The 23471-nt window shown below is 37.1% G+C and overlaps 1 protein-coding gene and 1 non-coding gene across 5 annotated transcripts; one reads left to right on the top strand and one right to left on the bottom strand.

The window, feature by feature from the left end:
* Positions 1-694: 694 nt before the first annotated feature.
* On the bottom strand, positions 695-22461 carry CLK4 (CDC like kinase 4). 4 transcript variants are annotated; one of them, XM_043465713.1, is made up of 14 exons: positions 22297-22455; positions 19094-19254; positions 18227-18293; positions 14012-14234; positions 12829-12919; positions 12361-12427; positions 8860-8976; positions 8603-8769; positions 8305-8399; positions 7925-8054; positions 5061-5143; positions 2087-2166; positions 1281-1371; positions 695-1194 (listed from the first exon to the last, which is right to left on the bottom strand). In XM_043465713.1, exons 2-14 carry the CDS (start codon positions 19194-19196, stop codon positions 1054-1056), a joined length of 1455 nt encoding a protein of 484 aa, XP_043321648.1. In that variant the 5' UTR covers positions 19197-19254; positions 22297-22455; the 3' UTR covers positions 695-1053. The 4 variants fall into 4 exon arrangements, with proteins under 4 accessions (XP_043321648.1, XP_043321649.1, XP_043321650.1 ...); XM_043465714.1 differs by lacking the exon at positions 18227-18293 and having other exon boundaries at positions 22297-22461; XM_043465715.1 differs by lacking the exons at positions 18227-18293; positions 22297-22455 and adding an exon at positions 15313-15371 and having other exon boundaries at positions 19094-19232.
* Positions 17844-17915, top strand: TRNAA-UGC. Its single transcript has one exon. It is a non-coding gene; the product is annotated as a tRNA-Ala (tRNA).
* Positions 22462-23471: the final 1010 nt, after the last annotated feature.

Raw genomic sequence — 23471 nt, 5'->3', positions numbered from 1 at the left:
AATCAATCATGAATTCTACAACAAAAAATATTTTTGCCTTGCAGACTGATCAACAGCTTTTTTTTTTAAAAACTAACATTTACCATATAGTTTTTAGTGTGAAATAGGTAATAATAAGGAAAAATACTTCCAGGCAAACAAAAAGGTCATATTAGCCAATGAGGGTCTGAAAACTGCAGTTTTCTTATCCAAGTGTTTTCCATTCAAATCATCTTTTTTCCAATGAAGATTAACATAAATATAAGCTGCTTAATAATAACCTTAAAGTCTCATAGGCTGAGGTGTAAGTATTTATACTTCATATGATAAGGAAATAGATACTAGACAATTTCAACACCTGAAGATTTGGCATTGAAAACCTCAGTAATCAGAAAGTCTATTTCTATGTTTGTGATATAGCCATTGGAAAATAGGGCTTTCCAGGCTAACTTCCCATTTAATCTTAACTGAAGTGTGTTGTGCTTTCCTTAACCTATCACAATGCACAAGTTGATATCTTTCCATGCTACTTACCACCACTGACATCACCCAAGGAAACAGAACACAGTACTTAAAATTTAATGAAATTTCAACAGCGAACATTTCCTATGGGATCTGGTTTCTAATGCCTGCCTACCTAGAGTTAACAACACTTATTACCTGTTCAATACTACAGAAAAAAAAATTAAAAGTGTGAGGTAAAGTCATTTAAGAATGAAGTAGTCAAGAGTTCCTTTTACTCAGAAAAAAAAAAAAATCACTTCAAAGAGTCAACTTTCATGTACAAAACACAAGATCAATCACAATTATCACTGGACACAAAGGGTATTCCAAAAGTTTTTAAAAATGGTAATTAATCTCAAAAAAGGAAAATTAATTTTAGCTTTTATATTTCATTATCAAGACCATGTTTGCTTAATAAGGTAATTATGCTATTGATACAAAACATACAGTATTTACACTTAAATGTACAAAATAATTTAATGTTTACAAAAATATCAGAATGTTGAGTTGACTGACACAGTCTTAAGTAATCTCTTCTAGAGAAGTATAGTAAGACCACTGATTTCCATTTCATTTCTTTTTTAATAAGTCAAAGAAAGGATGCTGCAATGCTTCATCCAAAGTAATTCTTTTCACTGGATCATATTCTAACATTCTTCGAACTAGGTCAAACAGTTTCTCATGTTCTTCATCATGACAAAGCATAAATTCCTGAGGAGAAAAATGATGTTAAAGAAGGACATTAAAAAATAGTTAAAAGTTAAAAAAAAAAAAAACTTAATTCTTTTTTTTCTTACCTTCAACGGTTTACAGCGTCTCCTAACATATCTACCAGCAGAACTATGTTCATCCCAATCTAGCTGATTATGATGAAAATACTTGCGTTTTCTATAGGAAAGAGAAGTCTCAGTTAGTTTAAAAGATTCACATGCTTACCCTGTCCTCACCAGAGAACAGGGGTAACAGACAGAAACTTGAACCATAAGCAGCTCTCTATATATACTTAAGCACACAATTTCTAAAAATCTCAACAAAAATTACTTATCAGATATCTTGAATGGTATCTTTCTTATCTTGTACCCTATAAGGTTTTAGTATCCCACCTAAGTTGTCCCAAATAACCACACATATAACAATGCCAGCTTTAAAAACAGGTTCTTATAACCATTTGTGTAAATTCTAATGTCATTAGATCTGGAATGAGGCTGCAAATCTTTAACAATTCCATGGGTGACTTGTGGTAAAGCTGTTTTGAAACCTCTTATATAGTATCTTGTCCAAAGACATACAGCTAGTTAGCAAAAGTGTGGAATTCAAACTTAAGACTGACATGACTCCAAAATCAAGGTCTTTTTACTACGCTATGTATTATTTTTGTATTGACCTAGGAAAACATTTATGAAAAGTTTAGCCTGAGTATAAAAACACCATTTTATTAACTAGATCACAAAGTAAACACTGCATTACTTTTCAAAAAACTTCATGAAAAAAACCCACAATCTACAAGTTTTTGGAATAAGCGATAATAAACAAAGATGGATTTTCTGTAGTTTGAATAAGGCCATTGTACGTACCCAAGGGCTTTAATCTTAAAAAAACATACCTTGTTTTCTGAATCATGTGTGTTGGTATGGGTCCTAATATTCGTTCCATCATTGCCAGGTGCTCTTTACTATCATGAGTCTAAAAAAAGTAGGAAAAAGAAACTTAGCACTTTCCATTTCTCTACATGCAACAAAGGGAAACAAAACAGTGCTTCCATAAAAGGACCAGGTTAGACAATTATACAACTTATAGTACACTCCACTTCAGAGGACTGTAACTCAATGAGCTGTGTTATTTAATGCAAACCCAGTAAAATTGAAGTCTTTCCGAATTGGATCAGTAAGGGCTGTATAGCAGATGCTGAACAGGTTTTTAAAATGTATTTTATTGACGTAGAGTTGACTTACAAAGTTTGAATAATTTGTTTAATGTAAAACTGAACAGTTTTTCCTTATTTATATTTATTGCAGTGTTTAAGATGCGTGGGGAAGATTACCAAAAATCTGTCCCATTTTATCAGTTGCTTAACTAACCTCCATTTACTGAGTGGACAGCGCCCCTGTTAACACTTCCTAATCCTAGACCATCCCAGTAATTCTTACAACCCAGAGCTAAGTATGTTGGAACATGACTTTCAGAGAGGTTAAGATACTAGCTCAATATTATGTAGTTCATAAATGAGGAAACTTGAGCTATGAACCCAAGTGAAAATGTTTTATTTTTAAATTACCTAGTAAGAGTTTTTGCTAAAGTAGAATAAACTGTTAAACTGACAGCTGAAATCATACACTCCTTGAGCAGAGGCTGGCAATTTTTCTATAAAGGACCAGAAAGCAAATATTTTAGGCTTGGATGGTCACAAAATGGTCTTTATCACATATTCTTTTTCATTGTTTAAAACAGGCATCAGGCAGGATACAGTTTGCCAACCTCTGCTCTGGAGAGCAGTCTGTGAACAATGCTTTTTAAACCCATTAACTACTGTGCCTAGCACACTGCTTTCAAAATGATATTCTTAATTCATGACAGGAATAAATAATACAAGCTCCATATCTTCACAAAGCACCTTAGCTGAAGACATTTTGGAGGGTGATATCCAAATATAAACCGAATGTCAAACCAAAGCTAATAATCCATGCTTAAGATCCCAGTGATTTATAATCATAAAACCATTTGAAAAATTTTTTGTGTCAGAATGAAGAAAGCATGCACTGTGCTCAACTTCTTCCTTGACCCTACAGCTTACTACCACAAAATCAGATACCACCTCCTAGGAATGATGCAATAGCTACTTCCTAGAAATCAAACTTATCTAGAGTACTTTTAACAAGATCGCTACAGATCGGACAAGAGCATGAGGTGTCCCACAGTAGTAAACACATGCATTCTGCAACAGCCACCTAAATGACTTAATTCATCACAGTTTCCTCCTCATCCTGCACTGTCATAACCTCAAATCAACCTTGACAGAATTAGCCAGGAACTCCCTAACAGCCCTCACCCTGCCCAGAACATACTTTGATCATATTACAACCCTATTTCAAGTTCTTCAATGGTTACACCACTTGAAGCTTTCAAGAGTTTGAGCTTTCAGACATTAAGTAAAATTATGAGGAAAAAATGTGGAGACCTAAATAACATTTTCACCCTTTTACTTTGCCAAGTGAGGACTTTTATTTTTTAAAAAATAAATAACTATTATCATCTCATAAAAGGGACATTTTAATTCTAAAAAAACCCACAAAAAACCAAACAACAAAAAACAAGGAGGGATAATTTCTACTTGAAAGCCAGAATGGCAACTCTACAAAATCATTTTCATTTTAGACCAGTCTGTATCTGGAAACCACTGACTTGTAGGATCAGTGAAGCACTGACTCACTGGAAAAGACCCTGATACTGGGAAAGACTGGAGGCAGAAGGGGACAATAAAGGATGAGATGGTTGAATTCTATCACCGACTCAATACACATGGATTTGAATAAGCTTCAGGAAGGCAGGGAAGTCTGGCATGCTGCAGTCCATGGGGTTGCAGAGTTGGACATGACTGAGGGACTGAACCGACTTGTAGGATAAAACAAATGGCAAACAAGTACACTGCAAGTGTCAGTACTTGCCTACTGACACTAGTTTTCTACTTATCCGAAACACTTAATAGCACTATTCATTCTTCTTCAACTAGAGTACCTTCCTGTATGCCCGCTGCATTTATGAACACAATTTCTTCTTCCTGATATGGCCATCACACACACTCTAACTTTATGACAAACTTCTCCTCCTCCTTATGCCATGGATTAAATTCTCTACTCCTCAGTGATGCCTTCTCTAAGGAAACTTAACTGTTCACTGTTTCTGGGTTTCCACCACACTTTTTACACTGTTCCATTTTAACAAATATCACATTATACTCTTAACAGTTCTCGCATTATCTATCTTGTGTATGACTTCCTTGAGGACAGCGATACTGTCTTTTCATTTTTGTACACGTAGTGCTTAGAAATGTGCCTAAAAGTGTCACAGATGCTTAATACAACATACTGTTTCTGAATTCCTTTAAAAAACAAGTGCAACATAACCAGAACTGAATGAAAACTGACCATAGTTACACTAATATAAATTCATGAAAGCATGTCACACACACACAAAAATGGATTACATTCACATGAACCATGTTTTTCATATTCAATACGAACCATATGTTTAAAATCTTCAATCACACGCAGAATGAATTATGACCATTCACTGAGAGTAGTATTTCATTCCATTATGGTTTTAAAGGATGACTATTTTGCATATGCAAATTTTAATCTTAAAAATAATGACACACAATGGCAACTTTTCAAAAGAGAAACCAAAACTTCAATAGGCCTGTAACATTTAAAGCTCCTTATAGTGCAGTGGAACGAGAGGAACCCTTGCTCACCATAACTAGAGAAAGCCTGTGCATAGCAATGAAGACCCAGTGCAGCCAAAAATACATACATATATACATAAAGCAAAGAATTAGTAAATAACATTTAGTAAATACATACCTGAAAGACTGTGAAACCAAGGTAATATTCAATAAGAATGCAACCTATGCTCCAAACATCACAAGGCTGAGACCAACCTAAAGCTATTTAAAAACAAAACCAAACATTTTATTATGCAACAATTTAACTGTCAATACACTAAATCCTTTCCTATGTGGGTGCTCTCTTTATATAGCCTATTTAGAAGAATGATAGTAAATCCACAGCTTAAGTTTTTAGTTTTATATCAAACATATTCAGTATCCTTTGAGTCCTCCATATCCTCGTTATCAAATTAGAGTATTTTAACCTAGGGGAAGAGGCTTTCTATGTAAAACAAGAGGGACTAGGAAATGTTTCATAGTCTTTTTAATTGCTTGTGCAAAGAGGAACTCTGTTATATCCAGTTCATGGCTGTTCTATGAAATTTTACATTTTATTAACGCAAATACAGATCAACAATTATCCTCAGAATATAATTACTAACCCCCTATCAATTGTCAGCTTGATATCTGAGTTTCTTGTTTCCATTAAAAGAAATATTGTACCACATAAATTATGTAGGAATTGTAAGACAGTATAATAGATACAGATATAATAGATATTAGATATTCTAAGCACCTATAAGCAGAATTACATATTTAAAAGTTCACACAGAGCTATTTATATATGTACTTTCAGATTGTTTATACATGATCTATATTATACTTTCTCCTTCAGAACTCTCAATAGTAATATTATTCAAAAAAGAAAAAGACACCTAGCCTTAAGTCTATATTTAATTAGAAAAGAGGAAACCACACAGATGTTTTAATCTTTCAAAGTTTAAATATTTAATACAACAATAATGTACAAAGAAAACCTACTTTAAAAGACATTTCAATTTCTTCCAGTAATATCACTGAATTTAAAGACAAAGGAAGAAACGATATATGCAAGGAACTTATGATTTAGTCATTTTTGTTAACCCTCACAGGGCGTATCATTTGAACAAATGGAAGATGGAGCCTGTTTCTACTTACAGTAACACATAAAAAATTTGCAAATGATTAAGAGCTTCAACCTAAGATGAAAGTTTTCTTTTCCAACCACTCCTTTCTCCCAGTTCAGCTTTCTCGCAAATGACTGTAACCTTCTGTAGCATACCACTGTACATCATCTCATTCTGTTATGGGTTAGCTCCAACACTCTTTGGAATTTCACATCATTCAGTTTTACTGGAATTTCCCAACTTCTGTTTATTACCAACACCCAAGACGTAAGATCAACTGTCTTCCTCTTACATCTTCCTCTTCAACCTAATTCTGCCTTTATCTTCAGGAGTAACACTTCACACAAACACATAATGAATGCTTCTAATCTTCCCATCTCTTCATTTCTTCTCCTAAAGACCAAGAACCCCGGTTTCGGATTTATATCAACTATTTCCAGCCTGGCAACCCATGGGACTGTATTAATACCAAGAATCACTATATCTTACCCAACCTAGGAAAAGGCCATTAACTGAGTGTAAGATACACTGCCGTTTTACGTACCAATAACAAAGAAAAAAATGCCATTGTTTTATGTTCTCCCACATTTTAACATGTGGGAGAAAATCTGCTTCTTAAAATTGATAAAACACAGCAAGTTATCTCTCTTAATTTTTTTGGCTGCACTGCACAGCACGCAAGATCTTAGTTTCCTACACCCATTGCGGCAGAAGAGCAGAATCTTAACCACTGGACCGCTGGGGAAGTTCCAGCAAGTTTACTCTTTTTAAGCTCTCAAAATACCTCTCCATCCACATCTCTTTCCACACTCTTTTCTCTTACCTTCATTGCAGCCTTCAGTCCTCAACCATAAACATACTTTCTGAACTACTGCAACAGAAGCAGATTCTTTCAGACCACACTAGGCAGAAATCCTAGTAACATCAACCTCAATTTGAAGACATGCTCTAAACCTGCACTGTCCTATGTAGTAGCCACTAACTACACGTGGCTATTTAAATCTAAAATTTAAATTAATTGGCCATACTCTAAAGTACACAGTAGTCTACTTATAGCTACTAATGGCCACCATATTGGACAGTGCGGATAAAACACTTCTATCATCATGGAACGTTCTACTGGCTAGTACTATAGAACATTCTTAATTTCCTTACCCTTTTAGCAATCCTCTACTCTAGATAAACATCATTAGTTTGATTTCATACTCCTATTCTGAACTACCAGTCTTCTTGGACAAAAACGTAAAAAGTGGAAAAGACTGATTCCATGAAAATGTTTTTACTATCCAACCTCAGTTGAAACTTACATTCAGCCATGTATTATGGTTATTCCATTTAACTATTATGTCTCCCAGTATCACCCGATCTGAATTTTCCCACTGTCTCCAAGCCCCTCAAAGCCGTCTTTGACTTCCCTGCTCTATCAACATGACCTGGTGGCTAACTTCTAAATTTTGAGGCACAAGATGCTCTTTCCCTAAGCTCCCTCTTATCATCCACCCTGCATACAAATGTCTGCCCACTAGCTCTTCAGCATTTTCATCAGCACCAAGCTTTAGTGATGAGACAAAAATAGGTGTTCACATCAGTTCAAAAAAGACACTACGATGTAATTAAGCCAACAGAACTTGTTCTCTTATGATCACGTAAGACTGACTTGTTCAAAAATAACGACCACTTGGAATACCTTTACAGATGGTATCATATTATTCCCACTCAGGAAAAATAATTATAGCAATGACCAGACAGCTTTTATGGAAACAGAAAACATTTTCTGTACACTGCTAAGAAAATCACAGCTATCCACCCACTACCTGGCCCCCTACAATAGAAGCTACAGAGAACAAAAATATCTTTTTCAATTCAAGTATTAGGAAGTCTGGTGTCTACTGACCCAAAATGACCTCTGGAGCTCTGTAATGGCGTGTAGATACCAAAGTACTATGATGTTCATCATCGTATGTTGCACTTCCAAAGTCAACAACTTTGATATCTGTGTTTTTCAGTGTGCGTTCATCACGTTTCTAGAAAACAGTTGAGTAAACACAAAGATCAATATATAAAATACTTTACAGCACTATTCCAAAAGGCTTGCCAAAGAACTGCCTTTTTGATTTTCAATATAACCCCATGAGAAAGGCAAAGGATTACCCTTTTTGGGTTAAACACCAGGATATAATAAGTCTTAGAGGTAAAATTTCTCATCCAAGCATCATATCAAGCTAAATTAATTTTAAAGATAACTACCAAAATTAAAACAAGTCTTTAACTTACCATTTTAGAATTGTATTTGACTACATAGTCAGACTTCACAAATAAAATATTTTCAGGCTTCAGATCTGTATGGGTTAATTTATTATGATGCAAAACTACAAAAGAACAAAAAGACATTATTAGTTTCACTGACAAATTTAATCTATACTGGGGGAAGGGAGGATTGGTGATAGACGTAGGAACCAAAAGCGGTTTCATCTTTACTTGTAATACGTGCAGTTTTAGTGACAATGCTTTGATGTTACTTATATAATAAAAACTTTTATTGGTATTTAAAAATTTAACAAAGTGTACTTACAATTTATTGACTGGCAGATCTGATATGCCATTTGCCTGATGTGGTCAATTTGAAATGGCAGAAAGCTATTTTCCTTAATGAAATCATAGGTACTAAGTCCCAAAAGTTCAAACACAATACAAACATGACCATGATGATCAAACCATTCTAGCATCTGGACACATCGGCTACAACAGATCAAAATAAAAATGATTCAGTTTGTAGAACTCTGATTATTTCATGTAACGTGATGACCACAGTTCCAAGTTTATACTTACAAGACACTATTGGGATCAGTACTATTTAAATGCTCTAACACTTGAATTTCTGAACGAGCTGCTTCACGATATCGTCCCACGTTTTTTACAATTTTCACTGCTACATGTATGCCATCCCTTAAAAATAAAATGAAAATGATAAATGTAGAGGATGTGGTTGAAGACATGTGTCCTAAAATAATCTTACAGGGCATATTATAGCAGCTCTATATTAATATTTTTTCAAAACATTTTTAACAAAATTCACTTTATGTGGAGTGATGATTCTCTTAATACGTGTGAATGCTAATATTTGTTTCCAAAAGTTTAAATTTACTGAGATTTTTTTCCCCTTTTGGAGAAGAAAGATAAAAATATAAACCTTGAATAGAGTATTCTACTGCTGAAAGCATTTGGTCATTCACTAAGATAGACTGACTGTGACAGGTGGTGCACAGATATTAGTGATTAAAAAGGGCTTGTCCTATGTATCTCAGTTTAATGGAAAAGACAGACACAAACAACATATTCTGAAGGTTAAAAGTGCTTGATATGGAGTAGACAGAAGAAAGAACCTAATGACTGGGGTTAGGGGGGTTGAGACATCTTCAGAAAAGAGGAGACACACAACTGAGCCCTGAGAGACAACTGTCTATCCATTAGATTTGGGAGAAAATCCCAGCAGAGGCGACACCATCGTTAAGCCGTGAAGTGGAAAACATGTTTAGTTCATTCACGGATGCCGCCAGGTAGGAACAGCTACAATCCAGGGCAGTGTGCTTTAGACTGGGGCTTCCATGTGCATGCGTGTGCTAGGTTGCTTCAGTCGTGTCCAACTCTTTGTGACCCTATGGACCAGAGCCCATCAAGCTCCTCTGTTCACGGGATTCTCCAGGCAAGAATACTGGAATGGGTTGCCATGCCCTCCTGCAGGGGATCTTCCTGACCGAGGGACTGAACCAGGTCTGCACTGCAAACAGTCTCCTACACTGCAGGCAGATTCTTTACCAACTGAGCCACCAAGGGATACTTCCTACAAAGTCTAGAGGGAAGTGGTGGTCAACTGGTTAAGACACAGGCTTTTACTGCTGTGGATTCAGGTATGATTCCTGATGATGAACTGAGATCTTACAAGCCACGTGAGGAGGCCCACCCACCCCACCAAAAGATACAGCTCTGAATGATTTTCAGGAAAAAGGTTTCCAAATATGAAACTTCCTTTTGTCCTCTTTCCTAAAGCTGAGCTTCTTGAAGACAAGCAAGCATTCAAACCTGTTTTCTTCACTATAGCCTTTTCATGTTAGAAAAGAAAACCTCATGGATGTGAAAATTAATATGGCAAGGTATGTGCCCTAGGCTGTCCAAAAAAAAAAAAAACAAAACCTTTGAGGCAAACAAATTTTTCTAGTGGCTGGATAGCAAATCTTTCCAATTCGCTTAAGAAGGCCGCAATGAAGTTATAGGCTGGTAAATCATTCAAAAATTATTTTGATGATCATAAAACCTATGATGCATGGCATATATCTCAAGGCTGAAAAGAATTACTGTATTTAGCATGGAAACATATACACTACCATATGTAAAACAGAGAGCCAGAGGGAATTTGCTGTGTGACCCAGGGAACTCAGAGCGGGATCTCTGTGACAACCTAGGAGGGTGGGATGGGGAGGGACGTTCAAGAGGGAAAAGACATTATATATACTTATGGTTGATCCATGATGATGTATGGAAGAAACCGACACAACATTGTAATGCAATTATCCGTCAATTAAAAATAAATGAATTAAAAAAAAGAATTACTATAAAACTGCTGTGACAAAACTTCTTGTCTCATCTGTTTAATTGTACAGCCAAGTTTTCTAAGGGCTAATAGCTATAAAAATGAAAGATGGGTAACAGTGTTAGCTAATGTTACTATAGTAACCATGCGTGGTGACTGCTTAGCTGTGTCTGTCTCTTTGCAATCCCATGGACTATAGCCTGCCAGGCTCCTCTGTCCATGGGATTTTCCAGGCAAGAATACTGGAGTGGGTTGCCATTTCCTCCTCCAGGGGATCTTCCCCTCCCAAGGATCAAACCCAGGTCTCCTGTATTGCAGGCAGATTCTTTACCACTGAGACACCTTATGAAACCCATTTTAGGTCTAGTATCAAAATTTGTAACAGATATTTGTGTACTTGATCAAATTGAATACTATTAATTGGAATGTCTCAAATACTTAAGTCTTGGAATCTCAAGATATTTTAAGAAAATTTTAATGGGACAACTAGTGCAATCTGAATCTAACCTGCAAATTAGTAGACAAAATTTGAAAATACATATAATATGAAAATATAGAGAATAAAAAATACTATAAAATGTTAACATTTGTGCAATCTGGGTGAAGAATACATGGGAATTCTTTGGACTATTTTAGCAACCTTGATAAGTCAAAGTGGGGTTTCCCCGATGGCTTAGATGGTAAAGAATTGGTCTGCAATGCAGGAGACTTGGGTTGGATCCCTGGGAAGAGCCTCTGGAGAAGAGAAAGGATACCCACTCCAGTATTCCTGACCTGGAGAATTCCAGGGACAGAGGAGCCTGGTGGGTTACACTCCACTGGGTCACAGTCGGACACAACTGAGTGACTAACACTTTCACTAAGTCAAAGTATTTCAAAATATCTTAAAATGTTACTTTATGTTCACATTTTTGTGGTAGAGAGAAAAGGGTAATAAAACAAGACATTTAGGAAAATGTTCTTTATGAAAAGTGGAGTAAAAATAAGTTCAAGGAAAAAGCATTTCTAAGTAGTCAAGAAAAGTTTGTTCGTGGATGACAGGAAGTATGAAGCTATTGCACTTACATTCCCCTAAACATAAGGATACATGTTTACTAAAAAAAGAAAAATCAACCCTTACAATAAGCTGGAAATTATACCCTCAACTATTTTATGATGACAAAGTTAGATGTCAATTTTAAAATGTGCACTTTTCACTCAATAGTTTTAAGAGTTTCACTTACAAAAAAACTTGCAACCACAGAATAGAGATTTTAGAGCAAAACATGAAAAGTGAAGCAGAGAGGATCAAGTAACAAAAAGGTTAGTATAACTCAATCTGAACTTTATTCTGTAGGCTTTAAGTAATTTCTTCATAGTTTAAGAAGCTGACCGTAACGTGCAAATATCTTTTGGAAATAAAGGTTTTTGAACCAAGATTAGCCATGGTTTATTGTCTCTGCAATTCAGAAGTAGGGTAAAGCACTCCGTATCTTTTTTAGAAAGCTAAGGGCCTACGTTCTGAGAAACTCTTCACTGGAACACACTTTAATTTCAATCGACTCCATCTGATAAAAATTTTCAACATTCCTGATCAAAATTCACATTCATGGTAAATAAATCATACACAGTTAAAGAAATTTTGAATACTTACACCTCCCAGGAAACACACAGCTACCAGTTAAATTCAATTTCATCCAAATTATGATCCTTCCCCACCAAAAATATTAGAATATTCCAAAAAGAAAAAACAACAAACTTACATGCCATGATCAATGCATTCTACAACTTTGCCAAAGGCCCCTTCACCCAAAGTGTCCACGATTTCATCTAAAGTGAGGGGGGGGAGAAAGAAGTATAAGTACCTGAGTACAAATTATCAGTTATTCAAACAATGAATGCTTAAGTGTGGAATATTTTCAAATGATCTCTATCAAAGCATAACTAAGGTTTCAGCACTCAAAATTATTTTATTTTCAGCTGTTACAAAAACAATTCAGACAGAGCTATCTTTCTTGCTCTAATCTCAAATTCCACTGATTATTTTGGAACTTTAGAGTAGAAATATTTAAACTCTATAGAAAAGAAGAAATACAAAAGAACAACAAACAAACCCACGAAAAACAAAACAAAAAAGCAATGAAGAGTTCTTTAGCCCCCCGCTGACAAACTATTCTTAAAAAGATTATTCTGTCTGCAAAGTTTAAAAAGTGTTGAAAAATATTCTATACATCTTGCTCTTAGAACGTCTCCACTTTGACAGATCAGGTGACCCTCCTCATCATCCTCTATACTCCTGGATCTTTTCCTTCGGTGGCTCTTCTGGAACGGCAAGTGGGCAGCACCAAGATCGTCCAGCCAATCAATATATCAGAGTGAATTCAGGGCAGAATACGCAATTCATTCAGCGGGGAGATATTCAGGCATTCAGATAAGCACCAGGCCACGAACAGTTGGCAGGAGCAATTTCAAATTCAGTCCCCAGAAATTCACAGGGCACAGTTTATGTTACAGAAGAAAAACATGGCAAGGAACAGATTTTCAGATAAGATACTTAAAGTGGCAATAGAAAAAAACAACACAATTGTCTCTTTAAAATACTGACTTAATTGAAGTCTGAAATTTAAAGAATGCAAATGTCATGATCTATTAATCTCGTTATAAAACAGCATATGCTGTGAGTTGGGATGTCTAGTTTGTCAGAAAAATGTTTTGAAATGTCAATATTAGTTCAACAAATTTATTATTTAACTTATTTTTAAACATACATGATTAAAATATAAGGGGAAAATAAAGGCTAGTTAATTTCAATGTTCAATCTAATCAATGCTAGTTCTATTGAAGAAAATTAGGGAAGGAAAATAATTAACTCAATTTACTTATCAAACAAGTGAAGATATGTGAATTAAAAAAAAAGAACGGGCTTTTTGGACACTTAATTTCCCATTCGGCACCCACTTTCAGAACTCCAAGGTAACTAGTTGCAAGGATGATGCACTGTGCTATGGGACTGTGTTATATTCAGGATTAAGTATCCACCAGTGCAACTGTCTACATTTGTTTCCAAGTATTGGGAAACAGGTTTCTTTTAGAAAAAAAATTTGCGATGAAAGAAAAGATGGGTGCCTTTTCTTTTCATAAGATTGTTATAAAGCATAAAAATACTTTTAATATTAATATGAAGAAACTCATGATCTGGTCTACAGAAAATGAGTAAATGTAGGTAAATGAGAGCTAACTATCAATAAATACAGATTAGTTGTAAGAATTTTGATACTTCCTTTAAGGATTCAAGTAATTTAAACACAATTATATTCATACAGTATTATAAACTTTTCCAAACTTACTGGCCCAGTAAGAGCTTTTACACACAAGTTAAGTATCCACCCAAAATAAAAACAAAATTAATCATACCGAATGTGACTGATGACTTGAACAGTGTCTATTACGCTTCCTTTTAGGACTGCTTCTCCTGCTTCGGACTGAAGATTTACTGCAGTGGATTCGATAACTGCTTTCAACGTCTCTGTGATAATGTCTAGGAACATATCTTTCGCAGTAGTCATTTCTGTATTCATCAATGTATCTCCGGTCCCGATAATCTCTCTCATTCAAGGACCTTGCTTCTAAATAATGACTGCAAACACATTAAAGTATTAAAAATTACACTCTTCATTCTAGAATAATATGGTTAAAAAGTATTGCTGGTTTAAACAGCTAACTCAATAAAAGAAAAAAGTACAAACTGATGGATCGATTTATACTTAATTCATAAAACCTAAATAATTTTACTTTAACCAACAAGTAAATGTGTTCATATATTTCTACTACTATATACTGCTATCAAGAAATAAAGTTGGAGTCAAATCATTCAACATATTCAGTGCTTACTTAAAGAGTCCCTTTATCTTCTGGTCAAAGACAAGACCAAAGAAAATTCACAAAACTGCTCTTCTGAAATTCATCAATCTTAGGATATACACATCTGTAACTAAGCTCTCTTCCTTTTTTCAGAACTACACACAATATGAGACAGGCAAAAAAGGATTCTTTTCTTAATGTAAGTGAATTTTAGATTTCTCTGGCACAGAGAATTCTCTCAAGAAAGCTGAATCAGAGATAAAAGGAATCAAATATATTTCAGTTCTTTCATATTACATGGCTAAACTGAGATCCCTAGAAGGGAAATAATTTGCTATGGTTGAAGAGCACATTGTAAATACTATTGTGTGAGCCAATTTTACACCTCACCTATCCCATCTCTCCTCTTTATTTCGAGCTTCCTATATCCTCTGAGAAATAGACAACACAGTTTTTGAAGGCTGCTTCATGTGCCAAAGATATCTAAAATATATTCCTCGTAAATGGGGAAAAGATCTTGTAATTGCTTGCCTTGGTTTTACCCAACCCCCTACTTCCCTGTGCATTTCGAATTTCCTGTCATTCCTGCTTGAGAAATAAACAATAATTCAGGGAAAATAGCATCACCTGGTACCACAGTGCTTAACTTCCGAATCTACAGATCCCTTTGAAAATCTGATAAAAGATATGGACCCTGTCCCATAAGAAATGCAAAAATGCATAAACAAAACTTGGTGAGAAATTTCAGAGGCCATGGACCTCAGGAAGTCAATGGATTTCAGTTAAGCAGCCTTGATCTGATGGAAAGAAAAAGACACACATTCAATTGGCCCAGTTTCCCGACCCCCCTCTACCTGGGATGAGAGTCCTCTTCAACAGAGTGTGAAGCTTCAAGAGGGATGCACATGGAGCACTGAGGGAGAGAGGGGACACCTGCCCAGTCAGACACATCAGCTAAAATAATCCTAACAAGCAATGGAGTGACAGATGTTGACTAGATTGCCCTCACCAATAGGTTTCTTTTCCCCAGAATATGCTGTCATTCTTTTTCACAGGGGAGCTGGTTTAGGCAGAAGTAGAAGGAGAAGCATCTCTAAAACTCCTACTCAACAGGGCTGGCATCAAATCCAGGCTGGGGAGATGCAGAAACCCCTTTTCCCCTTTCTCCAGTGTCAGCCTTAAGTTCTAGCCACTGGAGAAACAACTCAGGATGTTAGGGTAAGACTTTAGATCTATCAGTTGCTTGGAACCATATGGGATTTACATCAAGCTAGACATTACTATACTCTGAAGGGCACCTGTTTAATTCTGGAAGGCATCCTTCCCATAAAAGGCTAAAATTTATCAGAAAAAAACTAACACTAATTATCTTTAGCTGGACTGGTGCATGAGATTAGAGCTGCTGATAACCATAATCTTCAGAATAACAAACACAGGGTGAAGTAATACCATGAGAATAAACCAAAAAGCTGAGGACTTCTTCAACCTGTAACAACCAAAGCTTAGAGATTACATGAACAAAATCTACAGAATTATAAAGGCTACATGGACAGAGTGAACAGGATGAATAGATTTGATTTCATTTTTAAAAATATTCACTAATCACCCAGTGAATATTTCACTACAGTTCTTCAAAATAGTCAAGACTAATGAGGCTATGCTCATTCCTTTTTATTTCCACACAGGTCCTGTGGGAGATAAAAAATATATATGAGGCAAAAATCTCTGCCAACAAATAATGACTCAACAATGCAAGAAATGCCAAAAGCCTGTATATGAGTGCTTAGGGTCACAGAGGGGAAAAAAAATCTCAAAATGCTTAAAATGGTCATGGAAAATCTCAGGAAAAAGGGAAGAGTTGCATCTTAAAGGGAAATCAGAATTTGGACAAAGTAAAAAGTAGAAGAAATGAGAGGGGAGAAAAATGGCATATTACCATCTTATATTTATAGAGCACTTTCACCACAGTGGCTCAGAGATGAGTTTGTCTACATACTACTTAGGAAATAATTTCAGCAAGACCAATTTTCAAATAGGGATGCATAAGCAAATAAGCCGGGAACAGATCATCCAGAATCTTGCATGCCAGCCTGAAGAGCTTAAAACAGTGTTCTCAGAGGATGGTTTGTTTATTAACAATATCAAAATACTGAATTATTAAAAATGAAGATCTCTGGTCTCAGGTGAGGCTCACTGAATAAGCTGGTAATATGCATTTTAAACATACCTCCAAGGTGATCCTATTCACACTACAGTTTGAGAATCACTCGTGTAAGGCTTGATACTCTTAGGTTATAGGGACTTCCCTGGAGGCTCAGCAATAAAGAATCCCTCTGCCAATGCAGGAGACACAGGTTAGATCCCCAAGTTGGGAAGATACCCTGGAGAAGGAAATGGCAACCCCTCCAGTATTCCTGCCTGGGAAATACCATGGACAGAGGGGCCTGGAGGGCTGCAGTCAGAAGAGTGCAGACACAATTTAGCAACTAAACGACAACAGCTCTATGTTACAGGAAGACATTTAAGGATACAAAGTCAGCGTTCACAGCTACATCAATTTTCCTGTGCATAATTAACCTATCAAGCCTGTAGAAAATGGGCAATTCACAGGCTACTTACAAATCAGGAAAATAAGACACTTCACAATATATGTGAAAAAAGGTACGATAACTCATATACAATAAAACTGCTTATAAATCAGTAAGGAAAATACACTTTTATAGAAAAAAAGGCTAAGAATACCAAAATAATGTTCAAAATGAACTACAATCAAAAAAAGTAATGTTCAAGTGGTCAGTAAATATATGACAGAGGACAAACTCAACAGAAATTTAAAAATTCAAATTATAACAAAACACTATTCTTGGCATTTCAAAATAACCAAGACTGATGAGAGAATGAAGAAACAAGTTGTAGGGAATATAACTTGGTACAAACTTTCTGGAAAAATAAATGAATATGTAGCAAGAGTCTTCTAAGAGTTCACACTCTAAACTGTCCTGCCTCTTCTTAGAATCTATTTCCAAGAAATATCAGAGGCAAAGATTTGTACCCATAGGTATTTTTAAAAATAATCAGAAATAATTTTACTTCCAAATAATGGGAGATTAGCATCCTACCAAGATTACCTTTATATGCTTCTGTATTTTTCATTTTTTCAATATTTTTATTAAAAAACACTCGTAAAGTTTTGAATCTTAAAAAGACTATTAGACTACTCCAGATTATAGGGAGTAATTACCACCAGACATCTCTGGTGCCAAGAAGAAACTATTAGTCTAGCGGTTATTGGACAATGATGTTTATACAGTTAATTATAACATAAATGAACTGTTCATCAATCATAAGAGTTCTTTTTTACCTACACAATGCATAATAAAGGGCTGGGGATGTAGCTCAATGGCAGAGCACATGCTTTGCATGTATGAGGCCCCGGGTTCGATCCCCGGCATCTCCTTTTATAACATAAATGAACTGTTCGTCAATCATACGAGTTCTTTTTCACCTATACAATGCATAATAAACTTATGAATAATTAGTATTATGACATTATGCCTTACAGAGTATTTTGTATTTATTTTAATATAGGATACAAATATCCTCTATAGTACATTAATTTAGCTCAGGTCATTGAAATCCTGGCAGAGATTCTCTTTTCTCTTCATACAATAGCATGTGAAGAATGATTAGTCTGCACTGATTACCAACAAGCTCACTGTTCTGCAGAACAAGTCTGTTTTAGCATGGAAAAGGAAAAAAATTACATACTGTTTTTTAAAGTAACCCCAGCTGGCTAATTTAGAAAGCAATCTGGCAAACAGTCCCAATGGAACATCTGCACAAAACAAGGAGAAAACATAGAACCAACAAAAACAAATGAGAAAGGGAAATTAATGGAGGACAAAATGAAAGAAACTACTCACCTAGGCTTTGTTTAATCGTTTAGGAACTTTACAAAATTCCTCCAATTCTACATAAATGTATTACCTCCAAATTTTACACTGGTAAAAATACACTAAAACAGAACACATGCCATCTGGAATTTTTATTGCGGCCCTTCCCTAAATTACTGGCTACTGCCTATGCAAAGGAATGGTTCTTAAAACAGCCAAGCTTTGAAAAATCCCAAATATATTCCCTGGTCTTATCGTCAATAGAGTATAAGCAACTAATCCCCAAAGCATGTTAACATTCTCATAGGGCACACTATTTTTCTAATCTGGATAACTCTCCCCACCCTTCACTCTCTCTCATTTGTGGAGCTCTAATAAGTGCCCAATGTACACATCTGCCTAGTATTCACATACAAATTGAAGGCACCTGCTGGTCCTTTAATCACTCACTTCACTCGTGTGTGTCCTATTACCACTTTGGTGTCTCGTTTCACACAACTACCTTCCTGGCAGCAAGACTTGGTCAACTATCTCCCACAGGTCCCAAATGGATACATGAGGCAGGAACTCTGTTCTACTCACAGTAATGTCTAGCATATAACAGGCACTCAGGAAATGTTTTCTGAATGAGTATTTGTTGACGGATTTATAAAAACAATTTGACAGATGAAAGCTATACAAGCTAATGGCAAATCATTTAAACTCTTTGTGTTAAAATGGTACTAGTTCAAGAGTAATTTACCAATCAGATTCTTTAAACTGGTGATGTGGTTTACAATATCTGTTCTCTTGCGTGCTGCTGTGGGATCTCCTCTTCCGTTTGTGACTTCCATTGTAGCTTTCATGTCCCCAGCTTTCTCTGCTATCCCAATCAGGGCAGTGAGTTCTTTTGGAATGCCGCATCTGTTAATGGAAATGAAAAGTGAGCTGTGGAATCACAGATGGCTTGTTTAGTAAATACAGTACTTTACATTAATATTGATTAAATACAAAAACACCCAAGACATTGGGTCGTAGAGGTTCTAAAATGTTTGCAGATAATGTTTCCCAAGGCATGGGGGCACTATCCCACTGGTCTGTCAGATGATAGGTTCTAAGTGGCACACAGATCCTGGTACTAAATGATAACACTGTGAGACCTTAATTCAATTCTTCTGGATAAATTCTCAGTTTGGTGCATGTCTTCAACTAACATTCGCCAACTGCTATTTTAAAAATAAAGAGTCAGGATTCAGGCTTGGAGTATTTCTCGTGTCTCCTGTCTTGGCAGGCGGATTCTTTACCACTGCGCCACCTGGGAAGCTTACCTTTTTCCTATGGTAAATTACTACTAACCCCTTAAATTACTGCTATTATCAAACTATAAGTTATTGATGTTAACTTTAAAGGTGAGCTAGTTTAAAACAAGTATCACCAAGTATCATGCACCTTTAGCAAAACATTGTAACACAAATAACTGCAGTCAGAGAAATACTTAGGGATACTAACATAGGAGGTGACTTTGTTTTAAAGGTAAAGAACCACTAATGAAGATCCTTTTTCTCAAACACTCAAGAGTTCCATTCTCTAAATCTTGAGAGAATGACTCTCAGCTTTGAATAGAACTCAGGGTGTGAATAGAACACAGTATTCAACTGAGAACCTGAAGAGCAATAAAAAGTCATTTTATGAACTCATTTCCTCTAACCACAAGTTTATTTTCAGATCATCCTGCAGCCTTCTTAAAATTAAATGTTATCTGTTGTAGATCTGGCGTGACTAAGAAAATGAACCTATAAGGATGAATATGGTCACACCGAAATCCGACAGCAACCTACAAACTTCATTAGGTTTTTCAGGATCTGTGTTCTAACAAGTCATCCCTATCTGCCTCTCCACATCTTAGCTCTTTCACAAAGCAGCTTCGTTTTTAACAGGTGTCCAAAATGTGTTGAAGGCCGTGAGTTTCACAACCCAGCAAGGAGCTGCAAAAAAAGTAAACTGGAGCAAAGCCAGCTTAGTTAACCTCCCTCAGTTTGACCAGATGGCTCAGTAACAAGAAATGAATTCAAGTAACAAAACCTACATGATTTCAAATGGTTTAAAAAAGATTTTGAAATGAGGCATCTCCTGAGAGGTATTCCCTAAGAAAATATAAGTAACATGCCATCAGAGCCTGAAGCCACTAATATCCAGATCTTTTAACTCCCTTCTCTTGCTGATTCTAACGCTATGCCCATCAAACATACTTCTCATATGTAGCTTCTCTTTTAGCATGCTTTAAAAAAGGAAGACAAAGGCACTGGTTAAGTCAAACAAAAACTCAAACATTAGTCAAGGTACTGGAAATTGGTTAAGTGAGCATTCGAATATGACCTATGACATATTCATAGGTCATTTGATTATGGGAAACTGACATAAACCAAAGTACAAATTAAGGAGCAAAAATGACCATCAGAAAAGCCATAAAAAGAATTGTATTTCTAGTGGAATTCTTCTGACCTTTTGATTACCCCCCAATTGTATTTTAATCACATAGTAACTTTAAAATTGCTTAGTTAAGCATTCTTAAATCATACCAAGCAAAATCCCATCTGATGATTGATGCTTATTATTATGACTAATACATAGTTTTTGCAAAACATGTCTGCTTCAGCTTTTTTCCTTCTACTGTCAGCCACCCATAACTAGCTCACCTGTGAACAAAACAATTCTTATATAACCAGTTATCAGTGTGCAAATATTAAAATAAGAGTCTTGGGAGAGCCAAAGTTTTTTATTTCTCTAGCCAAGTTCACTACTTTCATTTTAATTCATCTGTTAGGAAGCCCTCCTTCACTACTGTTCAGAAAAATTTTCTCAGGAGGCCAAGAAAAGAATCCCAGACCCAGGTTACACAAATTAAGTTCCTTCACATACACACACACCAAAAAAAAAAAAAAACCCCACCCCCTAGAATTACTGCATTACCTCTATAATTAATAAAGAATTCTACATGTTAGAATCATCAGACAGCTTCCAATAAAAACACCAAATACAAAAAACATCAGATATGCTTATATCCGTCTTGGAAACCTGATTCTCTACTGCCTTTTAACACTCTATTTTACCCAACAATTTTATATCTATATATATATGGCTTTAAAATACCTATAAAGGTTAAAGTTATGATTAGATGGCTCCAAGAGGGCTGTACCTGATAACAAGAAGCCTGAAGGTTTATGTATGGAGCACCAGCAAAGATATCTAAAAAATGAGACCAGGAGATTGACCCGGTCAGTCTGGAGTGTTGTTTCCTAAGGACAGGATAAGCATATCACGGTTGCTTCAGTAATCAAGGACAGTGTGATTCAAAAGCATCAGAAATGCAGATCTGCTCCAGTAATGACATGCTCCACTTTAAAAACAGTTTGCACAAAGGATGAATCTCTCCGTATTTAAACCTCATAAGCACGAGCTAAATCCCACCACCTGGACTCGCAGACTTGCAGTTCCTCGGACGCCCAGTCCACAGCCCCAGCCTATCCGCCAGGGCACCTGGCCAGGGCCTTTGGCGCACTCAAGAGATTTGACCCCGGAAAATCCCCGAATGCTACAAACAGCTGAGGCCAGGCATCCTGAGGAAGGCTTGACCTAGGAGTACACTTGCTACAGGCGGTTCTAGAAGGGTTCCAGACAGGTCCTCACTCTGACCGGCGGACGAAGCACGGCCTAAGTAGCCATGATGCGAGAGGCCTGGGTTCTCTGAAAAAAGCTAGCGGCAGAGCCGAGGCCTTTTATCCCTTATATTTTAAATCTACTATGACGCCTGGGCAACTTTAGGTTTTAAATGTCACAAGCAGAGCTGTGTCCCAAACCCACCCCGGTCGCCGAGGCCCCGAATCCCGTCGTTTTTCCCACACCTGGCTTCGAGACTTACAAAACTGGGAAGCCGCCCAGCCCAGAACACACTGCCCGAAGCCTTACCTCCGCAAAAACAAAAGGCCCTTTGGCCGAGAATTGTCGGCAAACCGCCGTCTTCTCTCTCCAGTAGCTGCGACAAACACCCCACAAAATGGCGGCAGCGCCGTCTCCCTACAACCCCCCGCAACCTCTAGCACCGCCCACACCAGGCGAACGCGCCTGCGTGACAGAGCTCGCGCGCTCCCGCCCCACCCCTAAGGGCGGGGTTCCACATGTCGTCAGGGCTGGCCCCGCCCTCCACTACGCAGTTGTCCCAGCCAAGCAGTCCCCGCCCCGAGACCTGCTTTGGTTGAGGCTGCGCCCTAGATTGTTTTCGTTCTGGGAGCACCTGGGTCAAACTGGGAGGAAACGCCCTAAGCTTGTGGCGCCTGTCTGCAGCTATGGGAGGAGTTATTCTGAATGCAGCACCTCTCAGCAGAGCCAACGATGGCTCCGTTTCCTGCCCTTCTGCCCAAGTGGGCTGCACCATGGCACTTTGGCTGCCTGCCTTCCGCCTACTGGAGGACCTCAGTTCAGTTCAGTTCAGTTCAGTCGCTCAGTCGTGTCCGACTCTTTGCGACCCCATGAATCGCAGCACGCCAGGCCTCCCTGTCCATCACCAACTCCCGAAGTTTACTCAAATTCATGTCCATTGAATCGGTGATGCCATCCAACCGTCTCATCCTCTGTCGTCCCCTTCTCCTCCCGCCCTCAATCCCTCAACTCAGGCACAATCATCACGCAAGAGACAAGCCCCAAATCGGCTCTCTACCAGGTCCAGACTGGTGCTGGGGATAGTGTAGTTGAGCCTGCTTGCAACTTCTTGTCTAAAAATGGATTCCGATAGTTTAGAGGATAGCCTAGGAAATAAGCTCAGAGGTGCTTATCTTTTTAAGGCCTGTACGCCTGAGAGAAACAGCAACAAAAAGAGAAGTTTCAGTTGAGACTTCTTAGCTGCTTCCTGAGCAGATTTGGTAACTGAAGTTTCCCTAACAAAGTTTTTCTTATTTACCCCTGTGGGTTTTATTCAACCAAGGCAAAATAATGTATAAGAGCTAGTGAGCCCAGTTAAAATAAGGGATTTCACAGTTGTAAGAATCCCTGGACAGTTTCCCATTGTGAGCTTTAAGTAAGAAGAGCGAGAGAAAAAAAAAAGAGAGAGTCAAAATTTGAGCCCCGGGGAGCACTTATGGGACATG

Source organism: Cervus canadensis, chromosome 4 (genome assembly GCF_019320065.1).
Source record: "Cervus canadensis isolate Bull #8, Minnesota chromosome 4, ASM1932006v1, whole genome shotgun sequence".
Lineage (NCBI taxonomy): Eukaryota > Metazoa > Chordata > Mammalia > Artiodactyla > Cervidae > Cervus > Cervus canadensis.
The sequence above is the reverse complement of the archived record's forward strand: the minus strand, read 5'-3'. Positions and strand labels throughout refer to the sequence as shown.

Coding starts and splice junctions, on each gene's coding strand:
- CLK4 (XM_043465713.1), bottom strand. CDS start 19,196: ATGAAAGCTACAATGGAAGTCACAAACGGAAGAGGAGATCCCACAGCA. Junction 5,144..7,924: donor AGCTCCAGAGGTCATTTTGG/GTCAGTAGACAC, acceptor GTTTTTAAATAG/CTTTAGGTTGGTCTCAGCCT. Junction 2,167..5,060: donor TTGGTTTCACAGTCTTTCAG/GTATGTATTTAC, acceptor TACTTTTTTTAG/ACTCATGATAGTAAAGAGCA.